At 47.3% G+C, this 20,813-nt stretch overlaps 1 protein-coding gene across 3 annotated transcripts in view; it reads right to left on the bottom strand.

The window, feature by feature from the left end:
- Nucleotides 1-20,813, bottom strand: part of PLCG2 (phospholipase C gamma 2) — a 391,280-nt gene that overhangs the window by 211,525 nt on the left and 158,942 nt on the right. For all 3 annotated transcript variants that reach the window (XM_063945955.1, XM_063945956.1, XM_063945957.1), the window contains exons 3-5: nucleotides 20,080-20,223; nucleotides 17,786-17,879; nucleotides 16,665-16,712 (exon numbers count right to left, since the gene is read on the bottom strand). In XM_063945955.1, the coding sequence (XP_063802025.1) occupies nucleotides 16,665-16,712; nucleotides 17,786-17,879; nucleotides 20,080-20,223 (286 nt within the window). The remainder of the gene's footprint in view (nucleotides 1-16,664; nucleotides 16,713-17,785; nucleotides 17,880-20,079; nucleotides 20,224-20,813) is intronic.

The following is a 20,813-nucleotide window of genomic DNA, read 5'->3' as shown; positions in this document are numbered from 1 at the left end:
TATACCGTCGTCATAGTGTCATACTAGTTGTTACGAGTATACTACTATCTCTTTATCAACCAGTGTACAGTGCGGTAGTTCACGGCTGTGGCTACCTCTGTGTCGGCAGTCGGCAGGCAGTCCGTCCATCCATAATTGTATTATTATTATAATATATACCACCTAACCGTGGTTTTTTTTTCATTCTTTATACCGTCGTCATAGTGTCATACTAGTTGTTACGAGTATACTACTATCTCTTTATCAACCAGTGTACAGTGCGGTAGTTCACGGCTGTGGCTACCTCTGTGTCGGCAGTCGGCAGGCAGTCCGTCCATCCATAATTGTATTATTATTATAATATATACCACCTAACCGTGGTTTTTTTTTCATTCTTTATACCGTCGTCATAGTGTCATACTAGTTGTTACGAGTATACTACTATCTCTTTATCAACCAGTGTACAGTGCGGTAGTTCACGGCTGTGGCTACCTCTGTGTCGGCAGTCGGCAGGCAGTCCGTCCATCCATAATTGTATTATTATTATAATATATACCACCTAACTGTGGTATTTTTTTTTCTTTCTTTATACCGTCGTCATAGTGTCATACTAGTTGTTACGAGTATACTACTATCTCTTTATCAACCAGTGTACAGTGCGGTAGTTCACGGCTGTGGCTACCTCTGTGTCGGCAGTCGGCAGGCAGTCCGTCCATCCATAATTGTATTATTATTATAATATATACCACCTAACCGTGGTTTTTTTTTCATTCTTTATACCGTCGTCATAGTGTCATACTAGTTGTTACGAGTATACTACTATCTCTTTATCAACCAGTGTACAGTGCGGTAGTTCACGGCTGTGGCTACCTCTGTGTTGGCAGTCGGCAGGCAGTCCGTCCATCCATAATTGTATTATTATTATAATATATACCACCTAACCGTGGTTTTTTTTTCATTCTTTATACCGTCGTCATAGTGTCATACTAGTTGTTACGAGTATACTACTATCTCTTTATCAACCAGTGTACAGTGCGGTAGTTCACGGCTGTGGCTACCTCTGTGTCGGCAGTCGGCAGGCAGTCCGTCCATCCATAATTGTATTATTATTATAATATATACCACCTAACCGTGGTTTTTTTTTTCATTCTTTATACCGTCGTCATAGTGTCATACTAGTTGTTACGAGTATACTACTATCTCTTTATCAACCAGTGTACAGTGCGGTAGTTCACGGCTGTGGCTACCTCTGTGTCGGCAGTCGGCAGGCAGTCCGTCCATCCATAATTGTATTATTATTATAATATATACCACCTAACCGTGGTTTTTTTTTCATTCTTTATACCGTCGTCATAGTGTCATACTAGTTGTTACGAGTATACTACTATCTCTTTATCAACCAGTGTACAGTGCGGTAGTTCACGGCTGTGGCTACCTCTGTGTCGGCAGTCGGCAGGCAGTCCGTCCATCCATAATTGTATTATTATTATAATATATACCACCTAACCGTGGTTTTTTTATACCACCTAACCGTGGCAGTCCGTCCATAATTGTATACTAGTATCCAATCCATCCATCTCCATTGTTTACCTGAGGTGCCTTTTAGTTCTGCCTATAAAATATGGAGAACAAAAAAGTTGAGGTTCCAAAATTAGGGAAAGATCAAGATCCACTTCCACCTCGTGCTGAAGCTGCTGCCACTAGTCATGGCCGAGACGATGAAATGCCAGCAACGTCGTCTGCCAAGGCCGATGCCCAATGTCATAGTACAGAGCATGTCAAATCCAAAACACCAAATATCAGAAAAAAAAGGACTCCAAAACCTAAAATAAAATTGTCGGAGGAGAAGCGTAAACTTGCCAATATGCCATTTACCACACGGAGTGGCAAGGAATGGCTGAGGCCCTGGCCTATGTTCATGGCTAGTGGTTCAGCTTCACATGAGGATGGAAGCACTCAGCCTCTCGCTAGAAAACTGAAAAGACTCAAGCTGGCAAAAGCACCGCAAAGAACTGTGCGTTCTTTGAAATCCCAAATCCACAAGGAGAGTCCAATTGTGTCGTTTGCGATGCCTGACCTTCCCAACACTGGACGTGAAGAGCATGCGCCTTCCACTATTTGCATGCCCCCTGCAAGTGCTGGAAGGAGCACCCGCAGTCCAGTTCCTGATAGTCAGATTGAAGATGTCAGTGTTGAAGTACACCAGGATGAGGAGGATATGGGTGTTGCTGGCGCTGGGGAGGAAATTGACCAGGAGGATTCTGATGGTGAGGTGGTTTGTTTAAGTCAGGCACCCGGGGAGACACCTGTTGTCCGTGGGAGGAATATGGCCGTTGACATGCCAGGTGAAAATACCAAAAAAATCAGCTCTTCGGTGTGGAGGTATTTCACCAGAAATGCGGACAACAGGTGTCAAGCCGTGTGTTCCCTTTGTCAAGCTGTAATAAGTAGGGGTAAGGACGTTAACCACCTCGGAACATCCTCCCTTATACGTCACCTGCAGCGCATTCATAATAAGTCAGTGACAAGTTCAAAAACTTTGGGTGACAGCGGAAGCAGTCCACTGACCAGTAAATCCCTTCCTCTTGTAACCAAGCTCACGCAAACCACCCCACCAACTCCCTCAGTGTCAATTTCCTCCTTCCCCAGGAATGCCAATAGTCCTGCAGGCCATGTCACTGGCAAGTCTGACGAGTCCTCTCCTGCCTGGGATTCCTCCGATGCATCCTTGCGTGTAACGCCTACTGCTGCTGGCGCTGCTGCTGTTGCCGCTGGGAGTCGATGGTCATCCCAGAGGGGAAGTCGTAAGCCCACTTGTACTACTTCCAGTAAGCAATTGACTGTTCAACAGTCCTTTGCGAGGAAGATGAAATATCACAGCAGTCATCCTACTGCAAAGCGGATAACTGAGTCCTTGACAACTATGTTGGTGTTAGACGTGCGTCCGGTATCCGCCGTTAGTTCACAGGGAACTAGACAATTTATTGAGGCAGTGTGCCCCCGTTACCAAATACCATCTAGGTTCCACTTCTCTAGGCAGGCGATACCGAGAATGTACACGGACGTCAGAAAAAGACTCACCAGTGTCCTAAAAAATGCAGTTGTACCCAATGTCCACTTAACCACGGACATGTGGACAAGTGGAGCAGGGCAGGGTCAGGACTATATGACTGTGACAGCCCACTGGGTAGATGTATGGACTCCCGCCGCAAGAACAGCAGCGGCGGCACCAGTAGCAGCATCTCGCAAACGCCAACTCTTTCCTAGGCAGGCTACGCTTTGTATCACCGCTTTCCAGAATACGCACACAGCTGAAAACCTCTTACGGCAACTGAGGAAGATCATCGCGGAATGGCTTACCCCAATTGGACTCTCCTGTGGATTTGTGGCATCGGACAACGCCAGCAATATTGTGTGTGCATTAAATATGGGCAAATTCCAGCACGTCCCATGTTTTGCACATACCTTGAATTTGGTGGTGCAGAATTTTTTAAAAAACGACAGGGGCGTGCAAGAGATGCTGTCGGTGGCCAGAAAAATTGCGGGACACTTTCGGCGTACAGGCACCACGTACAGAAGACTGGAGCACCACCAAAAACTACTGAACCTGCCCTGCCATCATCTGAAGCAAGAAGTGGTAACGAGGTGGAATTCAACCCTCTATATGCTTCAGAGGTTGGAGGAGCAGCAAAAGGCCATTCAAGCCTATACAATTGAGCACGATATAGGAGATGGAATGCACCTGTCTCAAGTGCAGTGGAGAATGATTTCAACGTTGTGCAAGGTTCTGATGCCCTTTGAACTTGCCACACGTGAAGTCAGTTCAGACACTGCCAGCCTGAGTCAGGTCATTCCCCTCATCAGGCTTTTGCAGAAGAAGCTGGAGGCATTGAAGAAGGAGCTAACACGGAGCGATTCCGCTAGGCATGTGGGACTTGTGGATGCAGCCCTTAATTCGCTTAACAAGGATTCACGGGTGGTCAATCTGTTGAAATCAGAGCACTACATTTTGGCCACCGTGCTCGATCCTAGATTTAAAGCCTACCTTGGATCTCTCTTTCCGGCAGACACAGGTCTGCTGGGGTTGAAAGACCTGCTGGTGACAAAATTGTCAAGTCAATCGGAACGCGACCTGTCAACATCTCCTCCTTCACATTCTCCCGCAACTGGGGGTGCGAGGAAAAGGCTCAGAATTCCGAGCCCACCCGCTGGCGGTGATGCAGGGCAGTCTGGAGCGACTGCTGATGCTGACATCTGGTCCGGACTGAAGGACCTGACAACGATTACGGACATGTCGTCTACTGTCACTGCATATGATTCTCTCAACATTGATAGAATGGTGGAGGATTATATGAGTGACCGCATCCAAGTAGGCACGTCACACAGTCCGTACTTATACTGGCAGGAAAAAGAGGCAATTTGGAGGCCCTTGCACAAACTGGCTTTATTCTACCTAAGTTGCCCTCCCACAAGTGTGTACTCCGAAAGAGTGTTTAGTGCCGCCGCTCACCTTGTCAGCAATCGGCGTACGAGGTTACATCCAGAAAATGTGGAGAAGATGATGTTCATTAAAATGAATTATAATCAATTCCTCCGCGGAGACATTGACCAGCAGCAATTGCCTCCACAAAGTACACAGGGAGCTGAGATGGTGGATTCCAGTGGGGACGAATTGATAATCTGTGAGGAGGGGGATGTACACGGTGATATATCGGAGGGTGAAGATGAGGTGGACATCTTGCCTCTGTAGAGCCAGTTTGTGCAAGGAGAGATTAATTGCTTCTTTTTTGGGGGGGGTCCAAACCAACCCGTCATATCAGTCACAGTCGTGTGGCAGACCCTGTCACTGAAATGATGGGTTGGTTAAAGTGTGCATGTCCTGTTTTGTTTATACAACATAAGGGTGGGTGGGAGGGCCCAAGGATAATTCCATCTTGCACCTCTTTTTTCTTTTCTTTTTCTTTGCATCATGTGCTGATTGGGGAGGGTTTTTTGGAAGGGACATCCTGCGTGACACTGCAGTGCCACTCCTAGATGGGCCCGGTGTTTGTGTCGGCCACTAGGGTCGCTAATCTTACTCACACAGCTACCTCATTGCGCCTCTTTTTTTCTTTGCGTCATGTGCTGTTTGGGGAGGGTTTTTTGGAAGGGACATCCTGCGTGACACTGCAGTGCCACTCCTAGATGTGCCCGGTGTTTGTGTCGGCCACTAGGGTCGCTAATCTTACTCACACAGTCAGCTACCTCATTGCGCCTCTTTTTTTCTTTGCGTCATGTGCTGTTTGGGGAGGGTTTTTTGGAAGGGCCATCCTGCGTGACACTGCAGTGCCACTCCTAGATGGGCCCGGTGTTTGTGTCGGCCACTAGGGTCGCTAATCTTACTCACACAGCTACCTCATTGCGCCTCTTTTTTTCTTTGCGTCATGTGCTGTTTGGGGAGGGTTTTTTGGAAGGGACATCCTGCGTGACACTGCAGTGCCACTCCTAGATGGGCCCGGTGTTTGTGTCGGCCACTAGGGTCGCTAATCTTACTCACACAGCTACCTCATTGCGCCTCTTTTTTTCTTTGCGTCATGTGCTGTTTGGGGAGGGTTTTTTGGAAGGGACATCCTGCGTGACACTGCAGTGCCACTCCTAGATGGGCCCGGTGTTTGTGTCGGCCACTAGGGTCGCTTATCTTACTCACACAGCGACCTCGGTGCAAATTTTAGGACTAAAAATAATATTGTGAGGTGTGATGTGTTCAGAATAGGCTGAAAATGAGTGTAAATTATGTTTTTTGAGGTTAATAATACTTTGGGATCAAAATTACTCCCAAATTCTATGATTTAAGCTGTTTTTTAGGGTTTTTTGAAAAAAACACCCGAATCCAAAACACACCCGAATCCGACAAAAAAAATTCGGTGAGGTTTTGCCAAAACGCGGTCGAACCCAAAACACGGCCGCGGAACCGAACCCAAAACCAAAACACAAAACCCGAAAAATTTCAGGCGCTCATCTCTAGTAGATGCAACAGTTTGCTGCTAGGTGTAAAGACTGGTAAATGCTATATTAGCAGTCTTCGTTCCGGAGGTAAACGATGGAGAAATAGATTTCCTCTGCAGACACGATCTCCACCCGGAAGAGATACAGTCGCCATTGAGACGTTTTCACAGAAGTGATAAGTTTTGAGGAGTGTCTCAATTGGACATATTGGCATCTCGCCTCAACGAGAGGTCTCCGGGATATTGTTTCAGGTCAAGAGACACTTAAGCTATAGCAGGGGACGCCCTCGTGACACCGTGGGTGTTTTCAGTCGGTCTACGTGTTTCTCTTTGCTCCGGTATGGCCAAGGAGAGCTTGGTTTCCAGTGTTGCATAATTTGCTCATAGAGGATCCCTGGCCTCTTCCTCTACGTGAGGAACTGTTACACCAAGATCCGGACGTGTTTCAGAACTTACCGCGGCTGCGTTGGTCGGCGGGGCGGTCGAATGCCATATCCTAGTCTGAAAGGGTATTCCCAGTGAAGTAATTTCCACACTTCTTCAGGCTGGAAAAGAAGTAACGGCAAAGCCTTATCACCATAGTTGGCGTAAATATGCGGCTTGGCGTGAATCCAAGAAGGCTCCTACGGAAGTCTTTCAGCTGGGTCGTGCTTCTCCATTCTTTACAAGCAGGTGTGGAGGCAGGCCTGAAGTTAGGCTCCATTTCAGTACGGTTTTGGCCTTATAAGTTTTCTCTTTAAAAAAAAGAAAAAAAAAGAAAACCACCTTTCCGGAAGTTCGGACTTTCGTGAAAGGCGTATTGCACATCCAACCTCCTTTTGTACCCCCATTGGCACCGTGGGACCTTGACGTGGTGTTGCGTTTCTTGTGTCACACTGATTGGAACCTTTATGAAAGGTTGTGTTAAAAATTTCTCTCTTGACGAGTGGTCAAGTTATTGGCTTTGGCGTCCGCACGGAGGGTGTCGGAAGTTGCGGCTTTGTCTCACAAAAACCCCTGTTGGTTCTTCCGTGTGGATAGAGCGGAATTGACAACTCGGATAATAGTTCTGTGGTTTAGGTGTTTCGTAGAAACCAGCCTATTTTGTTGTCTGTGGTTACTTAAGCTTTGGCTGATTCAAAGTCTCTTGATGAAGTCGGGGCTTTGACTTTTTATGCTGCCAATTTGGCTCAGTTTGAGGAAACAGAGGCTCTGTTTGTCCGGTAGGCTCCCAGCATGATTGGGGCGCCTGCGTCTATGCAGTCGGTTTCACGCTGGATCTGTGATACGATTCGGTGTGCTAGTTCTACGGCTGGAGGGCCGTTACCGAAGTTGGTGGAGACCCATTCTACTAGGAAGATGGGCGCTTCTTGGGCGGATGCCCGAGGTGTCTCGGCAGTTTAACTTTGCCGAGTGGCTATTTGGTCAGATTCAAACATATTTGCTAAGCTCTACAAGTTTGATACCCTGGCTGATGGGGACCTCCTGTTGCTCAATCGGTGTTGCAGAGTCGTCCGCACTCTCCCGCCCAGTCTGGAGCTTTGGTATAAACCCCATGGTCCTTACGGAGTCCCCAGCATCCTCTAGGACGTTTGAGAAAATAGGATTTGAATACCTACCGGTAAATCCTTTTCTCTTAGTCCGTAGAGGATGCTGGGCGCCCGTCCCAGTGCGTACTGTGTCTGCAGTTATTGGTGATGGTTACACTCTTGTGGTGTTTCTTTTCTGTCAGGCTGTTGCTGATGTTGTGCAGGCCTTGGCAGGCGGTGTCTTATTATTGGTTGTGTTGACACACTGGTTGTGTTACATATTCTCTCAGCATGTGGCTGTGTATTTTTTCATGCCCTTGGCTAGTATTCTATTGAATGCCACGTTATTCGGTATGTTCGTGATGTGAGCTGGTATGACACTCACCATGTTTCAACAATAAATTCTTTCCTCAAAATGTCCATCTCCCTGGGCACAGTTTTCTAACTGAGGTCTGGAGGAGGGGCATAGAGGGAGGAGCCAGTTCACACCCATTCAAAGTCTTATAGTGTGCCCATGTCTCCTGTGTATCCCGTCTATACCCCATGGTCCTTACAGAGTCCCCAGCATCCTCTACGGACTAAGAGAAAAGGATTTACCGGTAGGTATTAAAATCCTATTTTTTTACACAAAGGCTATCAGCCTCCCATCCACCGCCCACGGATGGTGGGGACAGCCTCGGGCTTCACCCCTGGTCCTTGGGTGTCTGGAGGGGGGGACCCCTTAATTTAAGGGGCCCCACTCCTCCAGGGTACCCCAGCCAGGGGTGACTAGTTGGGGGGGGGGGTAATGCTACGGCTGCAGGGACCTGTATAAAAGTGTCCCCTGGCTGTGGCATTATCTCTCTGGCTAGTGAAGCCCGATGCTAGTTTGAAAAATACGGGGGACCCCTACATCTTTTGTCCCCTGTATTTTTTGAACCAGGACCGGATGCAGAGCCCGGTGCTGGTTGTATAAATATGCATTTTTAATACGCATTTTTCCCCTGTATTTTTACAACCAGGGTCGGCTCAAAGAGCCCGAGGCTGGTTATGTGTAGGAGGGGGTCCCCACGCAATTTTTTTATTTGATTTTTAACACTTTCATACCCCTTTACACAGATAAGCATGCATGGATCTCACTGATCTGTGTATGCCTATCAGAACACGCCAGGAAAAAGCAGGTCTATTTTAAAACTGCTTTTTTTACGAATTCTATGCTTTCCCGGCAGTGTTTGTCTATTGTCGGCAGTTAGTGTGCATACGAATTCTTAGTAAATTACCGAGTTGTATAAAATAACAGCCGTGTTTGACCGATGGTCTATTCATTCGTATTTGTGAACTTAGCTGGGGAAAACAATACGAATAGCCCCAACACTGCCGAGATTTGCGTTTAGTAAATTCCCGAGATGACACTTAGAAAACAAAAACAAACTCAGACAAAATCGGGACCTTAGTAAATATACTCCCTGTTCGGGGTATACAGACAGTCCTGATCGGGGTATACAGTCATTCCTGATCGGGGTATACAGTCAGTCCTGATCGGGGTATACAGTCAGTCCTGATCGGGGTATACAGTCAGTCCTGATCAGGGTATACAGTCAGTCCTGATCAGGGTATACAGTTGTTCCTGATCGGGGTATACAGACAGTCCTGATCGGGGCATACAGTCATTCCTGATCGAGGTATACAGTCAGTCCTAATCAGGGAATACAGTCAGTCCTGATCGGGGTATACAGTCATTCCTGATCGGAGTATAAATTCAGTCCTGATCGTGGTATACAGACAGTCCTGATCGGGGTATACAGTCATTCCTGATCAGGGTATACAGACAGTCCTGATCGGAATATACAGACAGTCCTGATCGGGGTATACAGTCAGTCCTAATCAGGGTATACAGTCAGTCCTGTTCGGGGTATACAGACAGTCCTGATCGGGGTATACAGTCATTCCTGATGGGGGTTTACAGACAGTCCTGATCAAGGTATACAGTCAGTCCTGATCGCGATATACAGACAGTCCTGATCGGGGTATACAGTCATTCCTGATCGGAATATACAGACAGTCCTGATCGGGGTATACAGTCAGTCCTAATCAGGGTAAACAGTCAGTCCTGTTCGGGGAATACAGACAGTCCTAATCGGGGTATACAGACAGTCCTGATCTGGGTATACAGTCAGTCCTGATCGGGGTATACAGACAGTCCTGATCGGAGTATATAGTCAGTCCTGATCGGAGTATACAGTCAGTTTTGATCGGAGTATACAGTCAGTCCTTATCGGGGTATACAGTCACTCAGTCCTGATCAGGGTATATAATTATTCCTGATCGGAGTATACAGACAGTCCTGATCGGAGTATACAGACAGTCCTGATCGGAGTATACAGTCAGTCCTGATCGGGGTATACAGACAGTCCTAATCGGGGTATACAGACAGTCCTGATCTGGGTATACAGTCAGTCCTGATAGGGGTATACAGACAGTCCTGATCGGGGTATACAGACAGTACTGATCTGGGTATACAGTCATTCCTGATCGGAGTATACAGTCAGTCTTGCTCGAAGTATACAGTCAGTCTTGATCGGGGTATACAGTCAGTCTTGATCGGGGTATACAGTCAGTCTTGATCGGAGTATACAGTCAGTCTTGATCGGAGTATACAGTCAGTCTTGATGGGGGTATACAGTCAGTCCTGATGGGGGTATACAGTCAGTCCTGATTGGCGTATACAGTCAGTCCTGATCGGGGTATACAGTCAGTCCTGATCATGGTATACAGTCATTCCTGATCGTGGTATACAGTCAGACCTCAGCGGAGTATACAGACAGTCCTGATCGGAATATACAGTCAGTCTTGATCGGGGTATACAGTCAGTCTTGATCGGGGTATACACTGTATACTCCGATCAGGAATGACTGTATACCCAGATCAGTACTGTCTGTATACCCCGATCAGGACTGTCTGTATACCCCTATCAGGACTGACTGTATACCCAGATCAGGACTGTCTGTATACCCCGATTAGGACTGTCTGTATACCCCGATCAGGACTGACTGTATACTCCGATCAGGACTGTCTGTATACCCCGATCAAGACTGACTGTATACCCCGATCAAGACTGACTGTATATTCCGATCAGGACTGTCTGTATACTCCGCTGAGGTCTGACTGTATACCACGATCAGGAATGACTGTATACCATGATCAGGACTGACTGTATACCCCGATCAGGACTGACTGTATACGCCAATCAGGACTGACTGTATACCCCCATCAGGACTGACTGTATAACCCGATCAAGACTGACTGTATACTCCGATCAAGACTGACTGTATACTCCGATCAAGACTGACTGTATACCCCGATCAAGACTGACAGTATACCCCGATCAAGACTGACTGTATACTTCAGTCAGTCAGTCTTGATCGGGGTATACAGTATACAGTCAGTCTTGATCGGGGTATACACTGTATACCCCGATCAAGACTGACTGTATACCCCGATCAAGACTGACTGTATATTCCGATCAGGACTGTCTGTATACTCCGCTGAGGTCTGACTGTATACCACGATCAGGAATGACTGTATACCATGATCAGGACTGACTGTATACCCCGATCAGGACTGACTGTATACGCCAATCAGGACTGACTGTATACCCCCATCAGGACTGACTGTATACCCCGATCAAGACTGACTGTATACTCCGATCAAGACTGACTGTATACTCCGATCAAGACTGACTGTATACCCCGATCAAGACTGACTGTATACCCCGATCAAGACTGATTGCATACTTCGAGCAAGACTGACTGTATACTCCGATCAGGAATGACTGTATACCCAGATCAGTACTGTCTGTATACCCCGATCAGGACTGTCTGTATACCCCTATCAGGACTGACTGTATACCCAGATCAGGACTGTCTGTATACCCCGATTAGGACTGTCTGTATACCCCGATCAGGACTGACTGTATACTCCGATCAGGACTGTCTGTATACTCCGATCAGGACTGTCTGTATACCCCGATCAGGACTGACTGTATTCCCTGATCAGGACTGTCTGTATACCCCGATCAGGACTGACTGTATACCCCAATCAGGAATTAATGTATACCCCGATCAGGACTGACTGTATACTCCGATCAGGACTGACTGTATATTCCGATCAGGACTGACTGTATACCCCCATCAGGACTGACTGTATACCCCGATCAGGACTGACTGTATATTCCGATCAGGACTGACTGTATACCCCGATCAGGACTGACTGTATACCCCGATCAGGACTGACTGTATATTCCGATCAGGACTGTCTGTATACTCCGCTGAGGTCTGACTGTATACCACGATCAGGAATGACTGTATACCATGATCAGGACTGACTGTATACCCCGATCAGGACTGACTGTATACGCCAATCAGGACTGACTGTATACGCCAATCAGGACTGACTGTATACCCCGATCAAGACTGACTGTATACTCCGATCAAGACTGACTGTATACTCCGATCAAGACTGACTGTATACTATACAATCAGTCTTGATCGGAGTATACAGTCAGTCTTGATCGGAGTATACAGTCAGTCTTGATCGGGGTATACAGTCAGTCCTGATGGGGGTATACAGTCAGTCCTGATTGGCGTATACAGTCAGTCCTGATCGGGGTATACAGTCAGTCCTGATCATGGTATACAGTCATTCCTGATCGTGGTATACAGTCAGACCTCAGCGGAGTATACAGACAGTCCTGATCGGAATATACAGTCAGTCCTGATCGGGGTATACAGTCAGTCCTGATCGGGGTATACAGTCAGTCCTGATCGGAATATACAGTCAGTCCTGATCGGGGTATACAGTCAGTCCTGATGGGGGTATACAGTCAGTCCTGATCGGAATATACAGTCAGTCCTGATCGGAGTATACAGTCAGTCCTGATCGGGGTATACAGACAGTCCTGATCGGAATATACAGTCAGTCCTGATCGGGGTATACAGTCAGTCCTGATCGGGGTATACAGTCAGTCCTGATCGGAATATACAGTCAGTCCTGATCGGGGTATACAGTCAGTCCTGATGGGGGTATACAGTCAGTCCTGATCGGAATATACAGTCAGTCCTGATTGGCGTATACAGTCAGTCCTGATCGGGGTATAATATACAGTCAGTCCTGATCATGGTATACAGTCATTCCTGATCGTGGTATACAGTCAGACCTCAGCGGAGTATACAGACAGTCCTGATCGGAATATACAGTCAGTCCTGATCGGGGTATACAGTCAGTCCTGATGGGGGTATACAGTCAGTCCTGATCGGAATATACAGTCAGTCCTGATCGGAGTATACAGTCAGTCCTGATGGGGGTATACAGACAGTCCTGATCGGAATATACAGTCAGTCCTGATCGGGGTATACAGTCAGTCCTGATCGGGGTATACAGTCAGTCCTGATCGGAATATACAGTCAGTCCTGATCGAGGTATACAGTCAGTCCTGATGGGGGTATACAATCAGTCCTGATCGGAATATACAGTCAGTCCTGATCGGGGTATACAGTCAGTCCTGATCGGGGTATACAGTCAGTCCTGATCGGGGTATACAGTCAGTCCTGATCGGGGTATACATTAATTCCTGATTGGGGTATACAGTCAGTCCTGATCGGGGTATACAGACAGTCCTGATCAGGGAATACAGTCAGTCCTGATCGGGGTATACAGACAGTCCTGATCGGGGTATACAGACAGTCCTGATAGGGGTATGTAGTCAGTCCTAATCGGGGTATACAGTCATTCCTGATCAGGGTATACAGTCAGTCCTGATCAGGGTATACAGACAGTCCTGATCGGGGTATACAGTCAGTCCTGATCGGAGTATACAGACAGTCCTGATCGGGGTATACAGACAGTCCTGATCGGGGTATACAGACAGTCCTGATCGGGGTATACAGACAGTCCTGATTGGGGTGTATATAGTCAGTCCTGATCGGGGTATACAGTCATTCCTGATCGGGGTATACAGTCAGTCCTGATCAGGGTATACAGACAGTCCTGATCGGGGTATACAGTCAGTCCTGATCAGGGTATACAGTCAGTCCTAATCAGGGAATACAGTCAGTCCTGATCGGGGTATACAGTCAGTCCTGATCGGGGTATACAGTCAGTCCTGATCAGGGTATACAGTCAGTCCTGATCAGGGAATACAGTCAGTCCTGATCGGGGTATACAGTCAGTCCTGATCGGGGTATACAATCAGTCCTGATCGGGGTATACAGTCAGTCCTGATCAGGGAATACAGTCAGTCCTGATCGGGGTATATAGTCAGTCCTGATCGGGGTATACAGTCATTCCTGATCGGGGTATACAGTCAGTCCTGATCAGGGTATACAGACAGTCCTGATCGGGGTATACAGTCAGTCCTGATCGGAGTATACAGTCAGTCCTGATCGGAGTATACAGTCAGTCCTGATCGGGATATACAGACAGTCCTGATCGGTGTAAACAGTCAGTCCTGATTGGGGTATACAGTCAGTCCTGAACGGGGTATACAGTCAGTCCTGATTGGGGTATACAGTCAGTCCTGATCGGGGTATACAGACAGTCCTGATCGAGGTATACAGTCAGTCCTGATCGGGGTATACAGTCAGTCCTGATCGGGGTATACCGTCAGTCCTGATTGGGGTATACAGTCAGTCCTGATCGGGGTATACAGACAGTCCTGATCGGGGTATACAGACAGTCCTGATCGGGGTATACAGACAGTCCTGATCGGGGTATACAGTCATTCCTGATCGGGGTATAAAGACAGTCCTGATCGGGGTATACAGACCGTCCTGATCGGGGTATACAGTCATTCCTGATCAGAGTATACAGTCAGTCTTGATCGGGGTATACAGTCAGTCCTGATCGGGGTATACAGTCATTCCTGATCGGGGTATAAAGACAGTCCTGATCGGGGTATACAGACAGTCCTGATCGGGGTATACAGTCATTCCTGATCGGAATATACAGTCAGTCTTGATCGGGGTATACAGTCAGTCCTGATCGGGGTATACAGTCAGTCCTGACCTGGTTATACAGTCATTCCTGATCGGGGTATACAGTCAGTTCTGATCTGGGTATACAGTCAGTCCTGATCGGGGTATACAGTCAGTCCTGATCGGGGTATACAGTCATTCCTGATCGGAGTATACAGTCATTCCTGATCGGAGTATACAGTCAGTCTTGCTCGAGGTATACAGTCAGTCTTGATCGGGGTATACAGTCAGTCCTGTGGGGGTATACAGTCAGTCCTGATTGGAGTATACAGTCAGTCCTGTTCGGGGTATACAGTCAGTCCTGATCATGGTATACAGTCAGTCCTGATCGTGGTATACAGTCATTCCTCAGTGGGGTATATAGTCAGTCCTGATCTAGTCCAGATTCTATCTATTATCCTCTAGAAGCAGCTAGATAAATGTTAAGTAGAATCAGATTGGTTGCTATAAGCAACATCACCAGTTTAAAAAAAAAACCTCCCACCTTAGTAAATTTACCCCATAGTCTGTAAGCTCTCACAAGCAGGGCCCTCCGCTACTTGATTATCACCCTGCGCTATGTTTCTCTCCAATGCACAGTCAGTGGCTCTGGTTCTTTTTGAGTCATTGAGTAGAGATGACCGTCGTCAGGTCTGCCATCGATGGTTTCCATCCAATGGTGCCACTGGTGGTTTAAATCGATGGTAGGAAACCAAAAACAAGAAACCATTGCTTGCTTAAACCACCAACTTCCACAGGAGGCCAATCAGGGAAGAATGATAAATAAAATATCATTGTCTTTGTGCCATCGATGGTGGGAACCAATGGATCTCTGAGACCAATGGACCACAAACCATAGACAGCTCCGAACCTTTGATAGTTGATGGCCGCCTCTGTCACTGAGACCTACTGGTAATGTCTGGACCTCACGTGTTGTATCGTCATCTGCTTTTTTCCCTTGTACCGTCTTTTTGAAACTTTTCTATTGCACAGATTGTTTATATACCATTTTAATTCTCCCTGTAATACGCTACTGACATTTGATGGCGCCATATAAATACAAATAATAATAATAATTTTAGGGCTGAGCGCATTTTACGGTGACGCTGTATTCATTTGTTCTCCAAAACAAAACGTATTCCCTTGTGAGTTTCTCTTTAATGGAATACATTGGCGTGACGCTTGTTTCCGGAAGAATTGAACAATGCGGTGTAATTCCCAGAGAAGCCTGATTAAACCTCTGGGACAGACATAAAAGAGATCCGCGTCCTGTGCTTCCTGAGTAACGCTCCCTGGCTCCTGCAACTCCCGGACAAAGAAAGTAATCAGGGGAACCTGAGCTGCCGGTGACAGATTTACACCTGTTCCAAGTCTCATCGGGTACAAGCAAAACATTGTCTTCTCTCTAGCGCAGCAGTGGGCAGCTTACGGCTCTCTGCCAGCTGTTGAACTACAAGCCTCAGCACGCCCTGACAGTTTGGTTTTGCAACACCTAAGAGTAACAAGCTACGTAAGCCTGCGCCCTAGTGAAAGAAAATCCAAAAATACATGTCGGCGTTACTTTCCGACACATGAGGGTCATATTTACTGCATGCAATCGGTGTGACAACCAGCCGCCTTGTGCAGCGCAGGTAATAACTAAACGTGTATTTTTCCCAGCCGCAGATGACAATGGGGGTAATTTAGACCTGATCGCTCGCTAGCTGTTTTTTGCAGTCCTGCGTTCGCATAGTCGCCGCCCACCGGGGAGTGTATTTTAGCTGTGCAAGTGTGCGATCGCATGTATGCAGTCTCTGCGCAGCCCAGCACTTACTCAGCCGCTGCGATCACTTCATCCTGTCCGGGACTGGAATTGACGTCAGACACCCGCCCTGCAAACGCTTTGGAATGCCTGCGTTTTTCCAACCACTCCCAGAAAACGGTCAGTTGACACCCACAAACGCCTTCCTCCTGTCAATCTCCTTGCGATCGCCCATGCGAATGGATTCTTCGCACAAACCCATCGCTGAGCGACGATCCGCTTTGCACCGGTGTGACGCACCTGCGCATTGCGGTGCATACGCATGTGCAGTTCTGACCTGATTGCAGCGCTGCAAAAAACGCTAGTGAGCGATTGGGTCTGAATTACCCCCGATATGTTACTAATCTACGGTATTTCCATTGATGTTGCCTGGACGCGGACGGTTGGACGGTAAACATCCTACCTGTTCTTCCTTGTCTGATCCAGGGAGTAGATCTGCTTCCTCAACCAACTGCGAACACAGAAAACGCGCAAAGTCAGGTGACGTTATCGCTTCGCCTACACGTGGTGTTATCGGCGGGTGTGGTATGGAAGGTAGATAGTAACTAGGTCACCAGTGTCTAGGTAGACCACTATTGGTCGACAGTAACTAGGTCGACACGGTCTTGGTCGACAGGTCAAAAGGTCAACATGAGGTTTTTTTGGTGTCGTTCTCTCCGTACGGTGACGGGGAACCCCAATTAGTGCACCGCCATGCTTCGGGCAGGTTACCGTTCCAATCGTAGTCCACGTGGATCGTTAAGTATGAAAAGGTTCAAAAGAAGAAATTGTGAAAAAACTCATGTCGACCTTTTGACCTGTCGACCTAGAGACCGGATCCCGTTATCGGCAGTAAGGGGTCTATTTACTAAGCCTTAGGATGGAGTTAAAGTGGACGGAGATGAAGTACCAGCCAATCAGCTCCTGACTGCCATTTAAAAGATTGTGCTAGATAAATGATGGCTATAAGCTGTGTGGTTGCTATGGGCAACTTCTCCTCTTTATGTCTCTCCGAGATTTGATAAATATCCCCCTTTATATGAAACTGTTCTTACATCACGTTACGTGGAAGTAGTGATAAGAAATAATTTTGCTACTCCCGGTCGGAGGTCCAGCAGCGATAGCTAATGTGAGTGGGGCATGGACCTCTGATGGAGATGACGGGGGGGGCCACTAATTGCTGGTGGCAGCAAGCAGTTGGCAAATCCTTGTCCTAACCGGTACTTTCTGCCACGTGATGTGTCTGGTACATTAATCAGAGACCGGTACTACAGGTCATAGTAACACATTGCTGATGCCAGTCTAGGTACACCACCCTGTATACTGGCCATTCTCACCAAGGGCTCTATTCATGAAGCAGGGACAAATGTGGAGAAGTGAGCCAGCGGAGAAGAACCAATCAGCACTGAAGTAACATTTATAATTTGCATAGTATTAAATCATACAGAGCAGCTGATTGGTTGCCATGGGCAACTTCTCCTCTGGCTCACTTCTCCACGCTTTTCGCTGCTTCATGAATAGACCCACAAGAAGAAACAGACGCACCTTTCCGTGACGGCTGGGGTGGGGGCACAATTAACTTCGTCAATTAAGATAGTCAACCCGCACATCCACTTCTCTGCATCTTCGAAGGAGTCAGCTGCAAAATGGAACCAGACAATATATATATTATAATATATAACGTAACGCCGTGGTGGCTGATAATATTACATGTTACCGTAGACGGCAGTAAAATCCTTCACCTGTAAATTCCCAAGAACCACAAAGGAAATAAATTATTTACGCTGCTCAGTGAGTTCTTCCTACTATACTACGGGGAGCTCAGCTAGGGGAACGTCAAGGCAGTGCGGGTACAGATATGGGTAGCTGAGGTGGCATCTCCGGGGTATTATCTATCTACTAAGCTGCGGGAGATTGTAAGACTTTGGTACCATGTAGCTCTTCAGCTGTTGCGGAATTATACACGCCTCCATTGTCCGGACCGTTCCCTGCCAATGGCATTCTAACGCCGTTGGAATGTCCCCTCCCGGCCCGCAACCGCCTCCGCCTGTCACTGGCTGCACATGTGCAGTGCGCCTGCCGCACGTGAGCACTGCGCATAGTAATTTAGATAGCGATCGCTGCCGCTGCAGCGATGCAGTCTGAATTACCCTCCATATGCAGTGCAGGTGGGGCAGATGTAACATGTGCAGAGAGAGTTAAATTTGGGTGGGGGTTTGTGGCCTGAGACCCTGGCGGCCACATGGTTAATGGCGGCCATGGCACGTAAGAGGTTAACCCTTAAAGTGCCCGGTGACATGTTAAGGACAATAGGCACTTGGCGCCACTGTTAAATGTACTTAAGGCGCCAGGCGCTGACTGTTTGAAAATATGTTTAATAATGTGTCATATGTTATATCACTGCGCAGTGCGCAGCTGGAGAATTACGGACTGCACGGTTATAGAACTGCATGGACAGGGCACTTATGAGAAAAGTACAAGGTATTTTGGGGGACATTTACTAAGCAGTGATAAGAGCGGACAAGTGAGCGAGTGGAGAAGTGCCCATGGCAACCAATCAGCACTGAAGTAACATCTATAATTTGCATACTATAAAATTATACAGAGCTACTGATTGGTTGATGGGCCAACTTCTCCACTGGCTCACTTCTCCGCTCTTACTTGTTTCTAAAAGGCCTTGACAATAGTTCTTGAGACACTTTTGCATAGAAAGTCATATGTTAATTGTCCTAGCTCAAGCAGGGAAGAGGTGACAATTGGCAGGCTTTTGGTGGCCAAACAGTTTCTTTCAGATACAAACGAAGGTTTGGAGAGAAGACTGTTTGTGTTTCCAGCATCTACTGTTGTGTGATAAGCCAAAACTGGTTTTACATGGAGGTGTGAGAGAGACAGGAACATGTTAATCACATTGTGTTTTATGAATGCAAACTAGTGGGTTTCGTTTAACAACAGATGCATTGTGGTTTTACTGTAAAAAGAGGAGGCCTGTGAGCTTCAGAGGTGTATTATACCATTCTCTTCTGCTGTAAACATCTGCTGTATTGAAGTTGCCCTTAGCAATAGGGAAGAGTCTTTTCGAAGGCTATTTAAGCAAATAAACACCATCTGCCTCAAGACGACCGCTTCATCTTGTGACCTGCAGGGCTAGGGGAAACCTAGCTCCGTTCTCCGGCTGTCCGGGGTGTACCCAGCGTCTCCAAGCTCAGCCTCCAGCCAGCTACCGGGTAGAGGCCTAGTCAAGCGACTAGTGGGTATACGTCAACACCACACAGGTGTGGTAAGGCGGCGTGTCGACGCACACAGAGCAGAACCGTAGTTCCAGACGCCACGGCAGGTTAGGAGTTTGGTAGTGGCAGCGTAGAACCCAGTAACAGGTCAGTAACAGGCGGTTACTGATGGTAAGTGGGAATCCCCTATGTGGCCAGGTCCTGTGTGACCTAAACATCCATTCTGAGACTGGGGACGGGAGGCGAAGCGGTGAGGGCTCTCGTACGGGACCGTACGGTCACGGGGGTGTTCAAACTGAAATCTAAATTGCAGTGTAAAAATAAAGCAGCCAGTATTTATTCTGCACAGAAACAAAATAACCCACCCAAATCTAACTCTCTCTGCACATGTTACATCTGCCCCACCTGCACTGTAACATGGTTTTGCCCATTAGCTAACAAATTTGCTGCTACGATCATGTCTAAATTACAGTACCCCCATAGTCCGTGGGCAACCTGCATGTGCTCTGCCAAATTGATGTTCAGGTGAGCAATCTTTTGGGCAAAAGCGGAATATGTGGTGATGATGATGATGATGATGATGATGATGATGATGATGATGTCATAACTTACCTTCCAAGCTCAATGTATTGAGCACAAACTGGCTTCCGTAGAAAATGGAGAAGCAGCACTCTTCCTTCATGCGGGACGGTTTCCCACGCTCAAAGTCCCTGCAGTTTTTGCCCTGGCGGATTTCCTTAATTTCTGAGAGATCCACTGCAAGAGAAAAGGTCACAGGTCAGCGACGGTGTACGTGTATAGCTCACTCTGTATCAGGATGGCCAGCGTTTTCTCCAGCGCTAATTCAAACAGTGGATCGTTTGTGAACCGAGAAAAGCCAGAACTGGCACCAGGGCCCGGTGCAAAGTGTCTCGGTACCCTAGGCAAAACTTCTACCCAAATGGTTCTGATAAGGGCAGCCACGAGTGCAATGGCCACCGTCTTGCCTGGAAATTGTATGTGTTTCCCTGGAAAAAGTAAATCACTATTTTCACTATCCTCTTGCACTTTCATATAAATCCCCCTATACACAGGCCAAGCAGACACACATCTAATGCAGAACTGGGCAGGGCGGAGCAGTAATTACTTTCACTGCCATTTTATTGACTTTTTTCTTTTAAATTCTCCTTTTATCATATTATTACGTTTTCTGTTTATACGGTATATACACAAAAACAGCAAATTGCAGATTAAAAACGTACATTATTAAAGAGGGCGGATTAGGAGGAGGAAACGGCTGCGGATACAGGGAGCAAACAATGTAATAAAAATAACATCAACTGTCATGTGAAAATGTTGTTCGAGAA

The sequence above is a fragment of the Pseudophryne corroboree genome, chromosome 11 (genome assembly GCF_028390025.1).
Source record: "Pseudophryne corroboree isolate aPseCor3 chromosome 11, aPseCor3.hap2, whole genome shotgun sequence".
Taxonomy (NCBI): Eukaryota; Metazoa; Chordata; class Amphibia; order Anura; family Myobatrachidae; genus Pseudophryne; species Pseudophryne corroboree.
The sequence above is the reverse complement of the archived record's forward strand: the minus strand, read 5'-3'. Positions and strand labels throughout refer to the sequence as shown.